This window comes from Schistocerca americana, chromosome 3 (genome assembly GCF_021461395.2).
Source record: "Schistocerca americana isolate TAMUIC-IGC-003095 chromosome 3, iqSchAmer2.1, whole genome shotgun sequence".
Lineage (NCBI taxonomy): Eukaryota > Metazoa > Arthropoda > Insecta > Orthoptera > Acrididae > Schistocerca > Schistocerca americana.
Window position 1 is genome coordinate 256,363,127 of NC_060121.1, and position 24,090 is coordinate 256,387,216.

Below are 24,090 nucleotides of genomic sequence, written 5' to 3' on the forward strand. Positions count from 1 at the left end.
CCAGCTTCTGACCACATTTGCCCCAGGAATAAACCATGGTGGGGATTGGTTGATGATTTGGGTGGCCATATTGTGGTATTCCATGGGTCCCATGGATACTCTGAAGATACATTACCGCCAAGGATTATGTGGTGATTTTGGCTCATAATATCCATCCCATAGTACAATATTTTCTCTCCAGTGGAATGCTGCTTTCCAAGATATGGCCCTTGTTCACATAGCTTGCATTTTCCAGGACTGGTTTTGTGAGCACAAGGATGAATTTTTGCATCTCCTCTGGCCACCAGTCACCAGGTATCAGTATTGTTGAGCATTTGTGGTCTACATTGGAGAGAGGGGTGACTGATCACTATCCACATTCCTCATCAACTGAAATTGCTACGTATTAATGTCTAGCTTTGGGAGACTTGGAACAAGAAATGGCTCACTGTGGCCGTTATGAGCAAGCTACATACCATAAAACAATCCACAATTGCATGGCGATCTTCCTTCACCTTTCTCAAAGGGAACATTCACTGTCCATTCACATTAATGTGATCACCTGTCATAAACTTGAATAATCACCTTTTACATCTAGGATCTGTATTTATCCATTCCAAGATGACTGGGAGTTGTTTTGAATGTCAATGTTTTTCCTATGCCATATTTGGCATGTTAATATGTTGTGTTTATGGTGGTTCCACATTTTTGTCCAGACCTGTACCTTGTCAGTGTCTCACTCCAACACAGATTCCAATAAACATGCTCCATTTATAGATATCTGTCTAGATGACATCTCAAGTTACATGAGACAGCTTCATTCCACTTCTTGTGATGATAGTGGCTGTACTTAATTTTCCCAAATACAATATTACTTTAAGGTTGAATCAGAATATCTAGTGTGATTACCCAAAAATTTGTCCATAATATGTTTGAAGCCTGATTTAGGTAGCATTTTTTCCCCACAGTTTTGTCGAACTGCATTACATGACCAAGTTAGGTGGTGTGATGTTGAAGGCACTCAGACTTGAATTCAGATGAGGAGTGTTCAAATCTCCAGCCAAGTATCAAGAGGTTTATCATGATTGTCATAAATTTGTTAATGTTGAATGGTGAGATGGGCTCGCTTGACGGAACATGGATGAAGTTGTTCTCCATCTTTGTCGAATCCAAGCTTTTCCTCACTCTCTAATGGCCTTGTCGACAGAATATGAAACTCTGTTTTTCCTTCTTTCATTTTGCTTCCTGAATACTGAAATGATTCCTCAATAAAGGCAATAGCTTATCTCACTTTTATTAATGTAGATGGTTGTGGCACTAGCAGTAATGCCTGCCACCTCTTGATGCCCAGCAAATATTCATTTTTTTTTTTCTTTTAATAGTTATTTAAGTGTTTTATGTCAGTATCTACATCTTGTATCAAGTGTTGCAGCTGTACACACCTTTTTGTCCCAGAATAATGTACAATTATTTTCACTACTGCTAGAAAAGTTCAAGTGACATACATAAAAAAGTAATTGTATTGTTTTTGTCCTGTCTCTAGCATTCCTCGACTGAAACAGCGGTTTACTATAGTATGCCCAAGACATGGTGACTTGTATGGTGTATTGGATGCCTTGAAAGTATCGGATACAGTATTGTTTCTCCTATCAGCTGATGAAGCTGAAGGCTTAGATACAACAGGAGAAGTACTACTCACAGCTGCAATGGCTCAAGGATTGCCCACACCAGTTGTTGCTGTAACACATCTAGACAATGTACCAATTAAGGTATTTACTGATACTGTACTGAATAATTTTCATAGAAATTGTGATGAAATCAATACATAAACTTGTTTTTCTGTCTCTACAAATTGTCTGCTTGACTGCTCGTTTTAGCACCATGACCACTCTTTCTGGATTGGTTAGAAGATTTTTGTCGCTAGCCCTTGTGTTCTTCTGGTAATTGTTTTCCATAGGCAGCTCCCTTCATTTATTATTTTTAGTACAATTTCATTTCATTATCCATCATTTTAATTGTTAAAATCCCTCTGTACTTCCACATCCCAAATATTTCCAGTTTCATTTTTTCTGATTTTTCCCACAGTCTATGTTTCACACCCATACAAGACAATACTTTTGGAATTTTGTTCTAGAAACTTATTCTTTAATTTTGTGTCGATATCTGATGATGCCAACAGATCCACTTTTTTAAAGAAAGTTTTCTTCGCCTGCAACAATTTATTGTTGATGTCTCCCTTCTTTTGTCTGTCGTGTATAACCTTCCATCTTAAAGATTAAAAAAAAATTGTTTCCTTTCTTATAAGTTATTTCTAAGTCTGATATGTAAGAAGTCATTATTCTCCTTTCTGCTATTTTATTCACTTTCATAATTTTCACTATCTGTAACCCAAAATCGATGCCAGCTAGTTGTACATTCCATTTAATATTTGTCATATGGTTTGCTTAGTTTTGAGTAGAAATGCAGTGTGTTATGGGAACCGTAATACCAGTATCTGTTGCCCTTGCACCTATGTTTCTACTTTGAAATTTTCATCCTGTTCCTTCATTCAGGGTGTATACGACCCGGGACAACCGGGAGATCCGGGGGAAAACCCGGGAATTTATTCATCCGGGAGAAAACCTGGAAAAACCCGGGAATTTTTTAGAATTCCGGGAATTTACGTTGTTTCAGTTAAATTTTTTTAAATTTTGACTGGTAAGAATCGATACTCTAACAAAGGATATTACTGTATCCTGCTACTGCAGAATAGTACTGCAACAATAAAATGAGAACGAGAAAAAAATATGAAAATAAAACATAAATTGCAAAGGAAATGTGCCATGTACAATAACAAAACACAGCTGTTTGCCAACAGCAAAATGTGACAAAGGCTTTAGGAAGACTATGTAATGCTTCATAACAACAAATTGCTTCCAATGAGCGTGACGCCACAACTGTCTACATTAAATGTGTTTTAGCAGTTACGAGCGGGCTTGTATCCATGCGCAGTTGAGTGGCGTATGAAGTACAGTTGTACCCCCTCCCCCTTCTGGCTACAGAAATGTGGCTGTTGGCTGTGTAGGCAGTCGCAGCAAGCAGCTAGATGCAACCGGGAAAAATTTTACTGCTGCGCCCAAGCTGCCAGATTCACGCAGCATGCGCATCAGGCACGGATATCTGAGAGGAAGGGGGGGGGGGGGGGGTCAGCTAACCGAGGTATCTGACCCGGGAGACAATTGTGGGGGGAGCGCCAAATTCATATTCTTCAGGAGAAAAAACCTTGTTTCACAAAGCGCCTAGCATCCGGCCCATGTTGGACTATCGATTACTCATATGATTTTGAAACGCATCCCTGTTGGTTTCTGAACACCCTCTGTACGTTGATTTCTGAATGAATCATAAGCTGATTTTTTAATGCGTGCATAGTGTACGTGATGTCTGACAGGGGTATCCTCCTCGCATCTAGAACTAAACTTTCCTGCAGGCAAAAGGGACCGGACTATACGAGCTGAGCGGAGTAAAGCCGAACGAGTGAACGCCAATCGCTGTCTGATTATATTGTTGATTGGGTTTGCAAATGATAAGCATTGTTATAATTACTAGCGAAATCCATAGAGTCAGACTACCAGAGTGGAAATAAACGACTAACAGGAATAACAGGTAAGAAAGATTACGTACTATCTTCTCGGTGTATCCAAGAAAATGAAATTTTGTCAGAAAATTTTTGGCCAGATCTCTACACTAGTAAAGGCCAGTTGTACGGTCCCCGTCTAGCAGCCGCTTAAGTTCTATTCTGGAAGTAGGTTTGTACGAAAATATAAATGCCTAACCAGATCAGGGATAACTAAACCGGTGATTCTGGCACAGTTAGTGAAGTTAATCGGCGTATAAGTTTTGACAAAGGCAAGAATAGTTCCAGAATTAGTCATGACAAAATTGTTTATTAGAAAGAGGAAGGAGAAGAAACAGGGACGTCACACAAATTAGGGAAGATAATGACAATTCCAAATTTACATAAAAATGTTGTACTACTGCTTTTTTATCTCATGCTCGAGAAACTGGAGCGTATGCATGAAATGTGAAACTATTTTCTAATATAAAGCTTTTTGCTTGTAGTAGGCCTAATAGGCATTTTATGCTGGTCTTCATGAATTATATTCTGTCATGTTACAAAAACGGTCTCGTTTATTTGGTGTGTGTTACAATTTCTGCAGTGTTAGAAAGGCCTATTTTGTTTTATAAAGCAGACACTGACAAAATAGGCGTAATCAGATCGAGAAACCACACCAGTCTTGGATACTATTTGTATTAATAGCTTACTCAGTATGGGAGAACGATATTTCAATTTTTCATGTAGCAAAATGTTTGACTAACTTTGATGAGGTAATAGATTCTTTTGCAGAATGGAAAGCACACCATGTAAAGCTGTAGCAATATTAGAGAGAAAACAATGCTAGGAGCTAAGGATTGAATAAATGTGTACTGTCTTGCTCGTCTCTTGTCTTTACTGGTTTTATGTATCCTATATTTAATTTTATGTCACTTAAAACAGAAAGTTCTTAGTTAACAGGCAATAAAGAGTGCAAATTTTCTGGAGTTCTTGTTCTCCCGATTACAAATAATTCCATCCAGTATTAATTGCAAGGTTTTTTTTTTCTTTCTTCTTCTTCTTCTTCTTCTTCTTCTTCTTCTTCTTCTTTTTAAAAAAAAAGAGGGCAGGATGTCAAACCGGGCGACTGGGAGCAGGAGAGGCACCACAGGACATTTTAATTTCCACTGTCCTGATTATAGTTTGATAGCATCCAGTACAAAATATAAATATACATGCTTCAATTCCAGGGAGCGAAATACAGTGACGTGCGATAGAAGAATGCTGTGTGAAGAGAGGTGGCACTGCACTCTGGCACACTTAAGAGCAAATAACATGTCTTACATTTCCTCGGACATATGCATCAGACATCTTCAGAAAGATGTCCGCTACAAAATGAACATATTTTTGAAAACTCGATTTTTTTAAAGTTCCGACGTCGTATCTCAAACGCTCGAGGGAGGAGGGGCGGGGGTCTAAGTATTGCCCCGGTTCGGAAATATCGTAGGTCGGGGGCTGATGCGCAGAGCAGTTGGAGTTACAGTGGGGAAGTGTGTAGTCTCCATGTAACCCGTGTTTACATTTAGTGATTTTGCTCTTTCATCTTTGTTTACTGCTCTTACGTCAAATGAAAACAAAACGGATTTCTGTGGCCGAGAGCTATCAAGTGAATTAAAATACATTCACATAATTACGGATGGCTGATATATGTTATTAGTTTCAGATTTTATTTATATTTTCCACTTTTCTGACAGTTGTGCATTAATCGCCTTGTAGAACAATGTAGTTATTTTTGTCGGTTTGCTAAAGAAATTTGGTTTTTATTAACCTTTTATGCTGAGGCAGTCAATGTGTTTGAAACGAAGTGTTTGGTTCCACACTATTGGCTAATTTCAACTGCTAGCTCCATTTCAAGTGCACGTTTTCATCTTCTAGCACGTGTGGCATTACACCATAATAAAGAATCAAAAATGAGTCGATACAGTACTGGTACTCCAAGAAAATTTACATGACGAAACCCATACTGAAAAGCTTAATATCAGGTTGAGGCCTACTTCATTGGGAATCTGGATATACGAATGTGCTCCTTAAGTATGCACTTTGAATGTGCCATTTTAGTATGGTTCATGAAATTCCGATGCTTTTGGGGGATCCTCTGATGTCTTTTTTTCTTTTATGACATAATGTAAGCTCTTTTTAATGTTTTACACGTACGAACATACGGGCTTCCTGCGTCATAGCACCTGCCAAAGCGCGGTGGCGCCTGTTATCTGCCACTCTCTGACAAATACTGAAACGAACCTATTTCTAACAGATCGCAGGAAAATATTGCGAATGATGGTTTGAAAAAAGTAAATTTCCTTTTACGCAAGGTGAACTATGTGCGAAAATGTACGATGAACTTCTTAAATCACAGAGCGTTTGATGACAAGCCATTTAGAAGTATTTCGTGCCCAGAAGATCAGACATTCATGTTGTTGTTATGAGCAAATTGATGTAGTGCTATGAGAATCTCCTCTGTGGTAGCTAATTTACTTGTGGAAAACTTTAAGGACAATTCACTGGATTCGGCTAAAAATTTTACTGGCACATTTGTGTGATATATCTTAAAGTGTAACACGCGCAAAAAAGATCAACATTATATGTGAAAGCTTAGCTTCTCTTGCAGCTTATTAACCTTAGAGACAAATGTTATATGTGAAAGCTTTGCTTTTCTTGTAGCAACACTATGTATATTAATTTAAAACATTAACTTTTCCTGTTTCCGCACTATTTAACAATGTTGTTGTTATTAGCTGATTACATCATGTGTGCTGGGGTCTGAATATCCGCTGTCATGGACTGGCGAGATCACGTGACATGAGCTATGACTGGCTTACAAAAGCACATCACAATATCGATTACAGTGGTTCGGAAAGTAACATGCGGTGTTCGGTGGAATTCGAATTTATACTTTTGTAATACGAAAATATGCAACGTACATGTTCCTGCACATCAAAGAACTTTCCAAAAGGGGTTTTCTTCCCTGAGTTTCATTTTCTAAAGTGCCGGGAAATTCTTTGCCCGTGTATAGAAACACCATTCAGAAGGATTGATAAGTTTTACAGTTCCGAGGGAAAATATACTGTCAATAAAACGGAAAAAGTGTGTTTTCATCCGGGAGAAACTGTATTTTTAGCTGGGGAATCCGGGAATTTTTTTTCCTTGTCCGTGTGGACACCCTGTCATTGCTTCATGGTCAAAAAAGTTATAAATATTATGAGAGGTGTTCAGTAAGTAATGCAGGCATTTTTTTTCTAAAAGCAGGTTGGATTTATTCCAGATTCCAATACATCATATTATTCCCCAATCTTTTGGCTTCAAGACCTGTTTTTCAACATAGTCTCTGTTCAATTTGACAGCCATACGTCACCATCCACTAACTGCCTGTGGATTGCTTTCTTCATTGGGCCAAACAGTCAGAAATCAGGTGTGAGATCCAGGTTATAGGGTGGATGAAGAAGAACAGTCCAATGAAATTTTGTGAACTCTTCTCATGTGTGAAGATCTATGAAAGGGCTTCTGTTGCCATATAAAAGAAAAAGCTCATTTGCATTTTTGTGGTGACTAACATGCTGTCCACCTGCGGGTCCTGGGGTAAGAATACGCCCGAGGTATTCCTGACTGTTGTAAGAGGCGACTAAAAGGAGTTTCACACGTTTCGGCCTTTGTGATGGTCCCCTGTAGGGTTTGACCTCCATTCTTAAAAATTTTCCCGAAGAGTAAACCAATTGGGGAACGGCGCCTTACATGGCGCATTGTGTCCATCGTGCACTGATATCTTTAGCCCACTTTCTGTCCGTCGCATTGCAGTCTTGCCCATTCTCCATCTCTTGAGTGAGGACACCTCCCTGGGTGTGTTTCCACCATTAAATATGCAATGATGGCCATGGACTTCTTTCCACCTGATATCCAGCACAGTAGCCAGTCCATTGTGGTTGGGCCGCCATGTACCCTGTTGGTTGTAGCCCCCTGACTACACAGGGATCGTCCTGCTGATGCCTGCACCGTTAACTCCCCACGTATGCCAAGGGGTAAATGCCCATCCCCCTGGGGCATCGGGACTCCCAGCAATGGCCATCCTGCCAGGTGGCCTTTGCTGCGGCTGGGTTGCGCCCGTGGGGAGGGCCATTGGTCGGAGTGGGTGGCATCAGGGCGGATCACACGTGATGAAGCATAGTCCATCATCTCTTGCTGGTGGTGAAACACCAGCACTCTCTAAGCATTCACGAGCTCAATTCAACGCACAGAAGTATGACTCCAAATCGTTCCCCTCCCTGGCCACACCATGGGAGGAACATCAGGCTAAGGATGGCAGCGGATCTTATTCGTCCCGGTACCTTGTATGTTCAAGAGCTGTTGGGGGGGGAATCTTTCATGACAATGAAACCTCAGTTTTTTGTTGAGCATTTAGAGGAGAAGTTTGGGGAGATGGAGGGCTTGTCCAAGATGAGATTGGGGTCAGTCTTCATCAAAACAGCATCCTCTGTCCAGTCACGGGCGTTACTCACTTGTGACAAACCGGGGGATGTTTCTGTAACAATCATGCCTCATAGGAGCTTAAGTATGGGCCAGGGTATCATATTTCACAGGGACCTTCTTTTGCAGTCTGACAATGAGCTGCATGCCAATTTAGAGTGGCAAGGTGTATATTTCGTCCAGCGTGTTCACTGGGGTCTGAGGGATAGTCAGGTTGCCACCGGTGCCTTCATCTTGGCCTTCAAGAGTGATACATTGCCCAAGAAGGTCAGGATGATGGTCTACGGCTGTGATGTAAAGCCCTATATCCCTCCCCCGATGCGGTGCTTTAAGTGCTGGAAGTTCAGTCATATGTCTTCCCGCTGTACTTCCAGCATCACATGTCGAAATTGTGGATGCCCATCACATCCCAATAGTCCATGTGCCCCGCCTCCCATCTGTGTCAACTGCAGAGAGCACCATTTGCCTTTTTTGCCAGACTGCAGGATTCTCCAGAAAGAAAGGAAAGTCATGGAGTACAAAACTCTGGACCGACTGACCTACACTGAGGCTAAGAGAAAATTTGAACGCCAACATCCTGTGCGTATGACATCATCTTACACTGCTGCTACAATTCTGGCACCATCAGCTCTGCCAACCCCAGTCACCCCTCAGAGCCGGAAGACTACACCTGCCCCCTTGATGGTGTGGGGCATTTCCCTCCCTGTAGCTCCTGCACCACCTACTTCGGGAGCAACACCGCCCCAACCATTGGCGACATTCGTCCCCCCTTCTAAGCCAGAGAAGCATAAGTCTTCTTTGGCTTCTCTCGCTAGGAAGAGATCCCTTGGGTCATTCCCTTCCCTGGATTCTGCTAGTAGGAAAGTTGACACCCGCCAGTGGCTGAAGAGCCCAAAAGCAGCTGGTCGTAGGGCTTCACGATCATCCTCAGTCCCGGATACTGAGCCAGTGAAGTCCTCCCAGCCAGGGAAACCCAAGGAGCAGCGAGAGAAATCCAAAAAGAAAACCCCTAAGACCAAGGAAATTGTAGTGGCACCCACACCACCGCTACCTACAAGGTCTGTGTCTGAGGATGGGGTGGAGATTTTGGCATCCGCTGAGGACCTAGATCTCACCAGACCCTCAGACACATTGGTTATAAACTGCTCAGACAATAAGTCGGTGGCAGCAGGTGACTCTGGGGTATAAACTACTCCATTGAATGTTCCATGCCTTCCCAGTCTCATGATGATGTCATCCTCCAGTGGAATTGTGGTAATTTTTTCCACCTCCTGGCTGAGCTACGGCAACTGTTAAGCTTTACACCTGCTCTCTGCATTGCCCTCCAGGAAACCTAGTTCCTGGCAATGCGGACTCCTGCTCTCCATGGGTATATGGGATATAACAGGAACCGTAGCAACTATAAACAAGTGTCAGGTGTATGTCCTAAACTCAGCCTCTAATGAAACTGTGCCCCTTCAAACCCCTCTTGAAGCTGTGGCTGTCAGAATAAGGATGACAGGAAATGTCTGTCTGCAATATATATCTTCCTCCAGATGGTGCAGTACCCCTGAATATATTAGCTGCACTGATTGATCAACTCACTAAACCTTTCCTACTTTTGGGAGATTTTAACGCCCATAACCCCTTGACGAGTGACACTGCTTACTGGCCAGTGCAGAGATGTCGAACTGCCTCTTAAGTACTGGGGCCGCCACACATTTTAGTGTGGCTTGTGGTAGTTACTCCGTCATTGATTTATCCATTTGCAGCCCAAGAATACTCCCATCTATCCACTAGAGAGCACATGATGACCTGTGTGGTAGTGACCACTTCCCCATCTTCCTGTCACTGCCCCGGCATCAGGCCCACAAATGCCTGTCCAGATGGGCTTTAAACAAGGCAGACTGGAATACGTTCACATCTGCAGTCACCGCTGACTCTCCCCCACATGGTAACATTGATGTGATGGTTGAGCAGGTGACTACAACAATCGTTATTGTGGTGGAAAACGCGATCCCTCCCTCTTCAGGATGCCCCAGCAAATGGCAGTCCCTTGGTGGTCACCGGAAGTTGCTGAGGCAATTAAGGAGCGCCAGCGAGCTCTACAGCGCCATAAGCAGCACCCTTCCCTGGAGCACCTCATAGCCTTTAAGTGGCTCCATGCCCTCATTCGCCAGCTTATCAAAAGATGAAAGCAGGAGTGTTGGGAGAGATATGTCTCGACCATTGGGTCGTCCCAAGTCTGGACGAAGATCAGACGTCTTTTTGGGTACCAGACCGCAACAGGTGTCCCTGGCATTAACTTCAACGGCATGTTATCTACCGACACAAACATGATTGCTGAGCATTATGCTCGAGCCTCTGCATTTGAGAATTGCCCCCCAGCCTTTTGCACCCTCAAACGGCAGTTGGAAAGGAAAGTCCTCTCGTTCGCTACATGCCACAGTGAACCCTATAATGCCCCATTTCCAGAGTGGGAGCTCCTAAGTGCCCTTGCACATTGCCCAACACAGCTCCTGGGCTAGACCGTATCCACAGTCAGATGATTGAACATCTCTCGTCTGATGACAAGCGACATCTCCTCGTAAACTTCAACCGGATCTCGCGTGATGGTGTCTTTCCATCACAATGGCGGGAGAGTACCATCATTCCGGTGGTAAACCTAGTAAAAACCCACTTGATGTGTATAGCTATCAGCCCATTAGCCTCACCAATGTTCTTTGTAAGCTGCTGGAACGTACGGTGTGTCGGCGGTTGGATTTGGTTCTAGAGTCAGGTGGCCTACTGGCTCCATGTCAGGGTGGCTTTCGCCTGGGTCGCTCTACCACTGATAATCTTGTGTCCCTCGAGTCTGCCATCTGAACAGCCTTTTCCAGACACCAACACCTGGTTATAGTCTTTTTTTATTTACGAAAACTGTATGACACCACCTGGTGACATCATATCTTTGCCACATTATACAAGAGGTATCTCCGCGGCCTGATCCAAATTTTTATCCACAATTTCCTGTCACTTTGTACTTTCTGTGTCCAAGTTGGTGCCTCCCATAGTTCCCCCCATTTCCAGGAGAATGGGGTCCTGCAGGGCTCTTTATTGAGTGTATCTCTATTTTTAGTGGCCATTAATGGTCTAGCAGCAGCTGTAGGGCCATCCGTCTCACCTTCTCTGTATGCAAACGACTTCTCTGCATTTCATACTGCTTTACCAGTACCGGTGTTCCTGAGCAGTGCCTACAGGGAGCCATCCACAAGGCGCTGTCATGGGCTCTAGCCCATGGTTTCCAGTTTTCAGTTGCAAAGTCGTGTGTTATGCATTTCTGTCAGCGTCGTATCATTCATCCCGAACCAGAACTTTACCTGAATGACGGTCCACTCACCATAGTGGAGATATATCGATTCTTAGGAAAGGTTTTTGACACCCGATTGACTTGCCTTCCCCACCTCAGGCAGCTTAAGTAGAAGTGCTGGCAGCACCTCAGTGCCCTCCGCTGCCTGAGCATCACCAACTGGGGTGCAGATCGCTCTACGCTGCTGCAGCTCTACAGAGCCCTTGTTCAATCCCGCCTTGACTGTGGGAGTGTGGTTTATGGTTCGGTGGCACCCTCAGCATTTCGTTTACTCGACCCAGTGCACCACTGTGGAGCTTTAAGGATGAGTCCGGTGCCCAGCATCATGGTGGAGGCCAGAGTCCCTCCATTGCAGTTTAGGCACGCACAGCTGCTGGCCAGTTACGTTACACACGTTCTCCTGCGCATCCGAATTACCATCTCCTTCTCCGGCACAGGTCAGGGCTTACAAGTGCAGTTCGTGTGTGATCCCTTCTCTTCAAACTGGAATCCTTGCCTTTACCAGCTATACTTAAGGTTCATTCACGAACACCTCCATGGTGTACACCTAGTCCGCGGCTTCGCCTGGATCTTTCACATGGTCCTAAGGACTCAGTTAACCCTGCGACTCTGCACTGTCACTTCCCCTCGATTCTCGACATGTACCATGGCCATGAAGTGGTTTACACTGATGGCTCGATGGATGATGATCATGTTGGCTTTGCCTATGTTCATGGAGGACATATAGAAGAGCATTCCTTGCCAGATGGCTGCAGTGTTTTCACTGCAGAGCTGGCAGCCATATCTCGTGTTCTTGAGCACATCCGCACATGCCCAGGCGAGTGATTTCTCCTGTGTACTGACTCCTTGTGCAACCTACAAGCTATTGATCAGTATTACCCTCACCGTCCTTTGGTAGCAAACATCCGGGAGTCCATCTCTGCCCTGGAATGGTCCAGTCATTCAGTGGTGTTTGTCTGTACCCCGGGTCACGTTGGAATCCCAGGCAAGGAACTTGTCGACAGGTTGGCCAAACGGGCTATGTGGAAACCGTTACGGAGATCGACTTCTCCGAAACTGACCTGCATTCAGTATTATGCCACAAGGTTTTGCGGCTTTGGGAGATGGAATGGAATAACCTCAGTATGCACCACCACCTTGATGCCTCTGTGGTTCACAAATGACGGTCGTCCATCTCTTGCTAGACTGCCCACTTTTAACCACTCTGCGGTTGAGTTTTAACTTTCCCAGCACCCTACTTTCAGTGTTGGGCAACAATGCCTCAACAGCAGCTTTAGTCTTAAGTTTTATTCATGAGGGTGAGTTTTATCATTTGCTCTAAGTCTTAGCGCATTTCCTTTGTCCCTGTGTGTCCTGCACCCTTGTGGTTTCAGGGTGGAGCTTTTAATGTGTTGCAGAGTGGCTGGCTTTTCCTTTTTACCCTCATGGTCAGCTAGCCGTTGTAACCTGCTTTCTTGTTTTACCCTCTTGTACCTGTATTTGTGTCTTTGTGGTTTTCTTGTCCCATTTTGTGCATTTAAGTGTTTGTTGCCCTTCAGTTGTTGTTGTTGCCCTTCAGTCGTTGTTGTGGTTTTTCCTTTCATTCTGTTTCGTGTTGTAAGTTTCATTGTCCTATTCTCGCCCTTATGGCATTGTTTCCTTCGGAACAAGGGACCGATGACCTCATAGTTTGGCCCCTTCCCCTTTCTTTTAAACCAACCAACCAACCAACCAGCCAGCCAGCCAACTAGCCTTTTCCTCATTAGTGTGTTGCTGCACTTCCTCACAAGCATCATACGTATGGCGTCTTTTAATTGTGAACCATACTTGGTGATGGGGAAGCAAGAACCAAAATACATGTGAAATTATTTAGATTAGAAATTGAATGACAGAAATGCAAAACATAATTAAAATCTCACAGCAAAAGAAGGTTAATATGTGTAGGGAAAATATTTTAAACTAATTCTGATAATAAAATTGTGCTGAGAACCAGAAAGAGTGGGTGTATTGTAAGAATAGTATGCTGTAAAAATACATAAAATAAGGGAAAGGCAACCACGTAGGCCTACCTATAGAGGACTGGTTCATGATGCATAGAAACAAAGAACAGAAAACAGTTACCTCTAGTTTCTTAACTTTTACTCTTTTTCTGATAGGAGTATGTTGTTTGTTGTAAGGTAGTTCATAGAAACAGTAACTTAGAAACTTTTTGAGCATAAATGCTGATAACACCTTCAATAACCTCACTTTGACAGAAAACAATGCAGGCTATTCCCGTGGCTATATAATAATAAGGTTCTATTGCAACTGCCTGCAATTAGTGTATCCTGCTGGTACATCATACATTCAATACAGTGGCAGACGTGAACTTGGCACAACTGTACTGAGGATATTGGGGATTTTTTTTAATTACAGCCACATTAATTTTATATTTCAAAAATGATTTTAATTGTGTGTCCTTTAGTGCATTTGTGAATCCTTCAAAACTGTTTATCAAACTGTTTGATCAATGTCATCTGGCTGGTGAAGATGTTCATCATCCGAATCCAGCAGTAGTTCTTCAGCCACATAATTTATCATTTTTTCAGCCAACTCATTATCTGTGCAGATGAAGCTGTCATATGCAGAAAGAATGGCTGTAGGAATGTTCCTCAAGAACTTCAAAGTCAGCTGTATTTGAATATTCTATTCAAAGTGTAGACTAGTGTACTGAAGTGTTTTTAAAATTCTCATTCCATCTAATTCATTAAAAACTTGTATCGTAATACAGGGTACATAAAGTTTGGAAACACTTTCAATTATTTATTGCACTAACATTGTACATATATCATACATATGTCAGTTTGAAGACAACCCCTGAAAGTTTTTTTTCATGTACAGGGTGATTCAAAAAGAATACCACAACTTTAAAAATGTGTATTTAATGAAAGAAACATAATATAACCTTCTGTTATACATCATTACAAAGAGTATTTAAAAAGGTTTTTTTTCACTCAAAAACAAGTTCAGAGATGTTCAATATGGCCCCCTCCAGACACACGAGCAATATCAACCCGATACTCCAACTCGTTCCACACTCTCTGTAGCATATCAGGCGTAACAGTTTGGATAGCTGCTGTTATTTCTCGTTTCAAATCATCAATGGTGGCTGGGAGAGGTGGCCGAAACACCATATCCTTAACATACCCCCATAAGAAAAAATCGCAGGGGGTAAGATCAGGGCTTCTTGGAGGCCAGTGATGAAGTGCTCTGTCATGGGCTGCCTGGCGGCCGATCAATCGCCTCGGGTAGTTGACATTCTCTGTAAACTGTTTATACCAACGTTTAATACACCACCTATCAGGAGGTTTAACACCATACTTCGTTCGAAATGCACGCTGAACAACTGTCGTCGATTCGCTTCTGCCATACTCAATAACACAAAAAGCTTTCTGTTGAGCGGTCAACAGCGCCTCAAGCGAACAAATGTACAACTAAATGAAACTTTATAGCTCCCTTAATTCGCCGACAGATAGTGCTTAGCTCTGCCTTTTGTGGTTTCAGAGTTTTAAATTCCTAAAGTTGTGGTATTCTTTTTGAATCACCCTGTATACTGCCACAGCGTAGTTCGGTAATTTGCCGATAGTCAGCGCTAGTCGCAAACATGGTGAGTTCAGGTGCGTAGCGAGCTGTTTCATGAAATGGCCTCCCCGATCACCAGATCTGGTGTATGTACCGCCTCTACCACGTGATGTAGCAGAGCTCCGAGAGAGTATGGGAAGCGACTGCCACAGTCAACAATGCCATGCTGGGATGGGTATGGCAAGAATTTGATTACCATATTCACGTATTCCAGGTCACTCATGTTTCGCATATTGAATGTTTATATTAAAAAAACCGCTTTCATTGATTCTCTTCAAAATGCAATTTGTGTGACATATGTACATTGTTTAGTTCTTGTGCAATAAATAATTGAAAGTGTTCCCAGGCTTTACATACACCCTGAATAAGGACAACAAGCCGGTGGGTTGTTATGGTTCGTTACCTGTGACACCACCACATGCCAACAATGGTGACAGCAATGTTAAATTAACCAAATTGCTGTTCCATTGATAGGTGCTTATCTCAACTGTAGGATGTGTTGCTTTTGTCTTTGCAATTATTAAACTTGATATTTGTTTTAACTTCCATTCATTTGAGATATGTGCGAGTGGAACAACACAAAAATCAGTCTCCACAAAGACAAACTTAAAACAGTGTCTACCAGCCTAAAAAAAAGTCCCCAGTCTCAACCACACACTACTATATGGTTTTGTGATGATTGGTACAGTAAATTTCACCATTAGTAAATATATCGTGATTACATCATAGTGGTATTACAAACTGTTACACTCTATAAATTATTCAGTTTTTCTGTTATTTATCAACAATGTTATAACCATCTTGTGGTATTCCAGTTCTTCTTATGTCCGTACTTGGTATAAAAATAGGACAAGGAATTCTGCCCTATACAAGACACCTTTTCAGTTTCATTTTACCCAGAAATCTTTCAGCACTTTTTGTGTTATTTTCAGTGGGTTATTTTATTTTCTTACTGTAAAATTGTTGTTACATGTTAACATTTAGAGAAACTTTTGGTACAAAATATTTACAATTGTGAATGAATAATTGTTGTAAAATATTATACATCATTTGTTTACAGTTCACAGTTGAGATATGTATTAACGACCTGATGCACTATATGTTGTTTATTACATTATATTTTAAAGTTGTAGTTAAAGCTTAATTGGATGTAACATTAGTTTATATACCTTGCATGAAGCTATTGGGTATTTATGTTGGTAGCTAGCCTGCTACACAATGTACAACTTGTCATCTGCAAACAGCAAAATGTAATTTTTATTTCTCTGTTTGTTATGCATTTATGAATGGAAACGAGTATATATCATGTTTCTTTGTGTGTAACTTATGGCTATGATGTTGTAGTGTTTTCTCATATGTTTTGGCGGGGCGAATGTGCTGATTTTTGTGACTTATGGTCGTTTAACAACACACTTTCTTACAAATTTTCAAACACGGGCAGAGTTTATGCCGCCATTACATGTTGTTGTAGCTGTGTAGTATTCATTTGTTTTGTAACGTGTTTTTCTGCGTGAGACAAGCAAGTTTTGAAGTGTATTTGGCATTTGTGGTGTGTGTGTGTGTGTGTGTGTGTGTGTGTGTGTGTGTGTGTGTGTGTGTGTGTGTGTGTGTGTGTTTGTGTTTTGTTCTTTTTTTTCATGAGTAGTTTTGGTGTGGGTGTCATTTATATGCTTAAGGTGTGACAAAGAGGGTTTTATTGCACAGTGATGCGTATTCATTTAATACTTTCTTTCCTTGGGCTATTTATTTTTGGATGTGATAGTTTTTTTCTATAGTTAATTTTTTGTATAACTTGCTACTAGTTTTAAGGATCTGTAAGTTAGTGTCAGTGTTTGTTAGGTTGTGATTGAGTGCTATCAGATGATCTGCGAAAGTTGGGTGTGAGCTGTTGCTTTTCAGTGCTCTGACATGTTCTGTATACCTGGTTCTGAAATTCCTGCATGTTTGACCCACATGTAGAGACTGACAGCAGTTGCAAGTAAGTTGGTATTTACCAGACTGGCTGTATTTGTCAGTGTTGGTGGTATTTCTTCCAACCCTGCTTTGTATTGTGTTATTGGTTCTATATGCTATGTTGAGTCCTTGTTTCTTTAGTATATTACCCAACCTGTGTGTGTCTTTGTTGTTGTAAGTCATTATGTGCCATTTGTTGCTTACTATCTGCTGATTTGTTGTGTTGCATTTGGTTGTGTTTGTGTTTCATGGTTATGTGTTGTTTTGTGTATTTTGTGGTTTATTTTATCTACTCTCTTTGCATCATACCCATTCTCCAGTGCAATTTGTTTTATTGTGTTCAGCTCTTGTGTGCAATCATGTCTGTTCATGGGTGGTTTGTTCAGTCTGTGTAGTAAATATCTGAAGCTGGCTTCTTTGTGAGTTATGGGGTGATTGGATTGGTCATGAATAATGGTGCTGGTGATTGTGGGTTTACTGTAGATTGTGAATTCATGTTTGTTGTTTCTCTTGTGTATGGCGAGATAAAAGAAAACACAAGGATTGCTGAAGAAAAAACCTACAGAAAACTACAGAACAAATTGACACAGAAAAAAGCCATTATCACAAAATCCGACAAGGGTAATTCGATCGTAGTCATAAACAAACAGGAATACATTGACAAAACATTAGAATTCATTCAAAGCAACAACATCATAGAATTAAGAAGTGACCGAACAGACTGATAGCTAAGTAACTTACAGAACACTCTGTAAAACATAGAAATGATTTTTGCAGAAACACAGATTAAAAGAATTATACAGAAAAATTCCAAGGCCCCCACCCTAAAATCATTGTCTCAAGTTCACAAACCTGGAAGACCTATACGTCAATTGTCAAACTTTACCAAGCACCAACATACTACTTAGCCAAACAAGCACACACTCTGCTGTAGATAATATACAAATACAGAGAAAACAGAAGTCTAAAGAACTCAAGTGACTTAATAGAAAAAATAAGAAATGAATACATAGCAACATTAATTTCACTTGACGTAATTTCCATGTACACACATTCCAACAGAAGAAACCATCAACATCATACAAAGAAACCTCCAACATACAAGAAATATCACCCATACTCAGGCTCATCACAGAGCAAAACTACTTCACATTCAACAATAAATTTTTCTCTCAACAAGATGGACTACCTATGGGATCCCCAATCAGTGGCCTTATAGCTTACATTTTCTGCAGTCAGATAGAAAAACAAATCTTTGACAAAATAGTTATACCAAAACAGTACAAAATAATATATTGGTACTAGACAGATATGTAGATCACTTAGTTTGATTAATAGACAAACCACAGACCTGCATAAAAGAACTTCATGACAACATAAACTCCATCCACCCACAAATACAGTTCACCACTGAAACGCAAACAGAAGTTTAATTTCTTAGATCTTGCCATACAGAAGAGAAACAACAAACATGAATTCACAATCTGCAGAAAACCCACAATCACCAGCACCATTATTCATAACCAATCCAATCATCGCATGACTCACAAAGAAGCAAGCTTCAGATATTTACTACTCAGACTGAACAAAAACACCCATGAACGGACACGATTACACACAAGAACTGAACACAATAAAACAAATTGCACAGGAGAATAGGTATGATGCAAAGAGAGTAGATAAAATAGCCCTGAACACACACACACACACACACACACACACACACACACACACACACACACACACACACACACACACACAAAATAAAAATTATGCTTTGCTGTTTGCACATGACAAGTTGTAGACTGTAGGGTAGACTAGCTACCAAGCCGGCCGTAGTGCCCGTGCGGTTCTAGGCGCTACAGTCTGGAGCCGAGCGACCGCTACGGTCGCAGGTTCGAATCCTGCCTCAGGCATGGATGTGTGTGATGTCCTTAGGTTAGTTAGGCTTAATTAGTTCTAAGTTCTGGGCGACTGATGGCCTCAGAAGTTGAGTCGCATAGTGCTCAGAGCCACTAGCTACCAACATAAATACGCAATAGCTTCAAGTAAGGTATATAAACTAATGTTACATCCACTCTTTTGCCAATTAAGCTATAACTAGAACTTTAGAAATAATGTAATAAACAACATATAATGCATCAGGTTGTTAATACATATCACATCTGCGAACTGTAAACAAATGATATATAATATTTTACAACAATTATTCATTCACAATTGTAAATATTTTGTACCAAAAGTTTCTCTAAGTGTTAATATGTAACAACAATTTTACAGTAAGAAAATAAAATAACCCACTGAAGAAAGCACAAAAAGTGCTGAAACATGTCTGGGTAAAAAGAAACTGAAAAGGTGTCTTGCATAGGGCAGAATTCCTTGTCCAATGTTATAATCTTCTATAAATACTTTTTCCCAGTGTAGTGCAGCAACTCAACATGGCATGGACTCAATGAGTCATTGGAAGTCTCCAGCAGAAATATTGAGCCATACTACCTATATAACCATCCATATTTGAGAAAGTTTTGCCAGTGCAGGATTTTATGCGTGAACTCACCCCTCTATTATGTCCCATAAATGTTCAATGTGATTCATGTTGGGTGGTCTGGGTGGACAAATCCTTCAAATTGCCAAGAATGTTCTTCAAACCCATTGTGAACAAATGTGGCCTGGTGGCATAGCACATTGTCATCCTTAAAAAATCCATTGTTGTTTGGGAACATGAATTTCGTGAATGGCTGCAATTGATTTCCAAGTAGGCGAACATAACCATTTCCAATCAATGATCAGTTCATTTGGATCAGAGGACCAAGTCTGTTCCACGTAATCACAGCCCACACTATTAGGGAGCCACCACCAACTTGCACAGTGCGACAGGGCCTTCTTGACAATGTGGTTGCATGGCTTCATGGGGTCTGCACCACACTTAATTCCTGCCATCGCCTCTTACCGATTGAAATCTGAACTCAGCCAATGAGGCCACACTTTTCCAGTCACGTAGAGTCCAACCTGTATTATCACAAGCCCAGGAGAGGTGCTGTAGGCGATGTCAGGCTGTTAGCAAAGCCACTCGCATACGTCATCTGCTGTCATAGCTCAGTAATGCCAAATTTTGCCACACTGTCCTACCAGACATGTTTGTCATACATCCCACATTGATTTTTGCGGCCATTTCATGCAGTGCTTGTCTATTAACATTGACAACCCTATGCAACTTGCGTGCAGGCAGAATCTGATTTTATCGCTGAAGACCATGGTGCAGCATTCCATCTTCAAAGTGATTCTCTGATGGCACCATTCAAACCATGCATGTAAATGCTGTTGAGTGATTGGAAAGTGAGCTACAAGTTTGCATGCCTGTAGTCCCGCTGCACCTAAGTGGTGCGCAACAGTCTGTGTTGACACTTCTGGGTTCACAAGCACTCTTATCTGTGCTAGCTGTACAATTTGCCACCATTGTCCTTACAATATGACGATCCTTTCAGGTGTCATTAAGTGAAGTCCGTCAGCCATTGTGTTGTCCTTGGTAGAGGTAATGTCTGAAATTTGGTATTCTTGGCACACTCTTGACACTGTGGATTTTGGAATATTGAATTCCCTTATGATTTCCGAAATTGAATATCCCATGCATCCAGGTCCAACTATCATTCTGCGTTCAGAGTCTGTTAATTCCTGTCATTCAGCCATAATCACACTGAAAACCTTTTCCCATGAATCACCCTAGTACAAATGACAGCTCTGCCAATCCCTTGCCCTTTTCTGTCTTCTGCACACGATACTTCTGCCATCTGTATATGTGCGGTGAATTCCATCCTGGGATGTGCTATTTGACATCTACTGGACATGTTCACTGCAGTCCTGTAAGAGTTGTTGGTTGATGAGTCACTTCTCTTCCCATCTATCCCACATACGTTCAATTGGAGACAAGTCGGAAATCATACTGGCCAGGGAACTTGCTGCACATCGTGCAGATCATGTTGAGTGTCACAGGAAGGGTGTGGATGAGCATTATCCTCTTGGAAGAACACTGCACCTACCTGTTGCAAGGATGGCAAAAGAAAAGGCTTAAAAACATTCTGCACTGACCGATCACTAGTTAACATCCCCTCCAGAGACACTGAAGGTGAATGACTGTTGTATCTTATTGCATTCCAGATCATAAGCTGTGTCTTATTGTACACCAAACCATAAAACATGGGATGCGGTCAGTATGTCGTGGACAGCTGCACTCTATGTTGTACGTGCAAATGACCATCACTTGCGTGCAGGCAGAATCTGATTTTATCGCTGAAGACCATGGTGCAGCATTCCATCTTCAAAGTGATTCTCTGATGGCACCATTCAAACCATGCATGTAAATGCTGTTAAGTGATTGGAAAGTGAGCTACAAGTTTGCATGCCTGTAGTCCCGCTGCACCTAAGTGGTGCGCAACAGTCTGTGTTGACACTTCTGGGTTCACAAGCACTCTTATCTGTGCTAGCTGTACAATTTGCCACCATTGTCCTTACAATATGACGATCCTTTCAGGTGTCTGTGCAGGGTGGATGTCCAAAGCCTCGCCTATGGGCATGAGAATGTTCTCATGTCCACTGCTACCAGCATTGTTGGACAGCATGATGCATCATGTCCATCATGCGTCACAATTCTCTTGAAAGGACCATCCTGCCACTCAGAAGGCCACAGTTTGGCTGCCATCAAACTCGCAGTAGGCTGCAGGAAGCACGAGTGCATCCCCATGGCATGGTTGCCTGCTTGCTGCACACATTTGCACCACACTGAGCCTTCTGACTGTGAGCATTCCCTGTTAAAGGCGTCTACTGTCCCCCAGGTGGCATATGCCACCATGGGATCGAAATTGAAGGCATCTTTCTAGATGTACTATTCTCCACCCCCCCCCCCCCCCCCGCCCCCACCCTCCACACAGTTAATAAGTGTTGTCTGCGTAAAATTTAGTTTTGCTAAACAAAACTTTCTGCATAAAACATACAGTATTTCATGACAAACATTCTCAAACTTGAATGTGATATTACTCTAGACACAGACAGATGGGGTACACCGATTCAGTCCTGGGAGGGGTGGGGGGTGGGGGAGGGGGGGGGCGTGAGGAAGGGCATGCAGCCACCAACTGTGGCTACCATTGCCATAACACATATAGCAACCAGGGAAAGGAAAAGATGATGACATGAGATGAAGTGTGTATTATCACAGTATTATTATTGAGCACATACAATATGAAAAATTATATTTTCTGATTTCAGTTTGAATTAATAAACACTCATTTATTTCTACATTAATCAACTTTATAACAACCAGTACTCTGGAATATAGTATGCCTTCTTTATTTCAGAAAAAGTAACATTTTCAATAACTCATGCTTGCCTAACATATGGTTCATAATACATTGGTGCTTCTCAGTTCATTAGTTCCTGTTGTGAGCTTACACACAATGGATTAATTTCCACAAATGTCTGTGCCATAAATTCACATATTATGTCTGTTCATTGTACTATTCACAAAAATGTTGCATCACCACTAAGGACAAGTTTATTGTGAGAACCATCCTGTTCCATATACTATTGTTTTCATTTAGAAAAGTCAGAGCAACTCATTTTCTTGTCAAGCAGAAATATTTGTAGCAGTTGCGAGCAGTGAGGTTTATGATGCTTCAATCATTTCTATGAAATGTTCCAAATAAACTACATAAAATATAGTATGGAATAACAGTTGAATTCAGATAGAGTGCCACTCGCTACAGAAAGGCAATGCTGAGCTGCAGGCAGGCACATTTAAAGAAAGACTGCAGTTTTTTGTTGTAAAAAAAGAGAGAGAGAGAAAAAAAGGCGACAGCCTCTGTTATCCCTGATGTCTGGGTGTTATGGCCCGACTGTTGTGAGATCAGCTGGAGTTGATAATGAGGATACAGGAATGGTGTGGTATGGTGAGGGAGTCGGTTAGCAGGGTATGTGTGTGGAAGAAGCTGCAATGCTGCCTTTTGAGAGTGGGCAGGTGGGAGGGGTGCTAGATGTAACTTCGTGAGGCTGTGTTTGAGGGAAAAAAGTGGGAAGATTGTAGTAGAGAAGGAAAATATTATACAGGTGATATGAGGTGGGGGTAGAAGGATTGTGAGAGTCTGGAGTGGGAGCAGGAGGGCATAGAAGTAGGTTGGGGACAGGGACTAGGGAAGGTTAAGACCAGGAAGGTTACATGAATGAGGGAGAGCTCCTACCTGTGCAATGCATAAAGCTCATTTCGATGGGAGAATCCAGATGCACCAGGCTGCAAAGTAGTTTTTGAAGTCAAGCACACCATGTAGTGCGGCATGCTTGGCAACTGGATGGTCCAGCTGTTTCTTGACCACAGTTTGGCGATAAGTATTCATGCAGACAGATAACTTTTTAGTGGTCATTCCCATGTAGAATACTGCTAAGTTGGTAGACTACATAGTTGAATTTACAGGTGACCCTGCCTTTGATGGGAAAAGAAATGCATTGACAGGAATGAATGTATGGAACAGATCTTGCATCTAGGTCTACTGCTGATCTAAGCCATTGGGTTAGAGCGGGGGGGAGGGGGGGGGGGGGGGTTAAGGATGGACAGTGGAATACTGCTTTGGGAGGTGTTGGGATGATATGACTCATTTCAGGATATAACAAGAGGTAATCGATAACTTGGTGGAGAACATGATTCAGTTGGCCTATTCCTGGGTGGTAATGAGTCATGGAGTACCTCCCGTTGTGGCTGGTCATTAGGTATGTAAGAAATGGTAGGTGATGGAGACACAAGGCACCAGAGATATGTTTATGGACAATAAGTGGAGAGTAATTTCAGTCTGTGAGGACCTCAATAAAGCTCTCAGCATAATTGGAAAGGGACTGCTCGTCCCTGCAGATGCAGCAACTGTGGGTGGCAACACTGTGTGGAAGGCACTTGTTGGTATGGAATGGGCAGTTGTTATCACAGTGGAAGTATTGTTCATTATTGATAGGTTTGATGTGGTTGGTGGTACTTATGAAGCCATCCATGAGATGGAGGTTAATTTGAATAGGTGTTCCTCATTCTCGATCCAGATCATAAATATGTCATCAGTGAATCTGAACTAGGTCAATGTTTTGGGATTCTGGGTTTCTAGGAAGGATTCTT

At 41.9% G+C, this 24,090-nt stretch overlaps 1 protein-coding gene across 1 annotated transcript in view; it reads left to right on the forward strand.

Moving 5' to 3' along the window:
- Positions 1–24,090, forward strand: part of LOC124605433 (pre-rRNA-processing protein TSR1 homolog) — an 86,682-nt gene that overhangs the window by 26,851 nt on the left and 35,741 nt on the right. Inside the window, exon 3 of the mRNA XM_047137098.1 lies at positions 1,523–1,748. Coding sequence (XP_046993054.1) covers positions 1,523–1,748 — 226 coding nt within the window. The remainder of the gene's footprint in view (positions 1–1,522; positions 1,749–24,090) is intronic.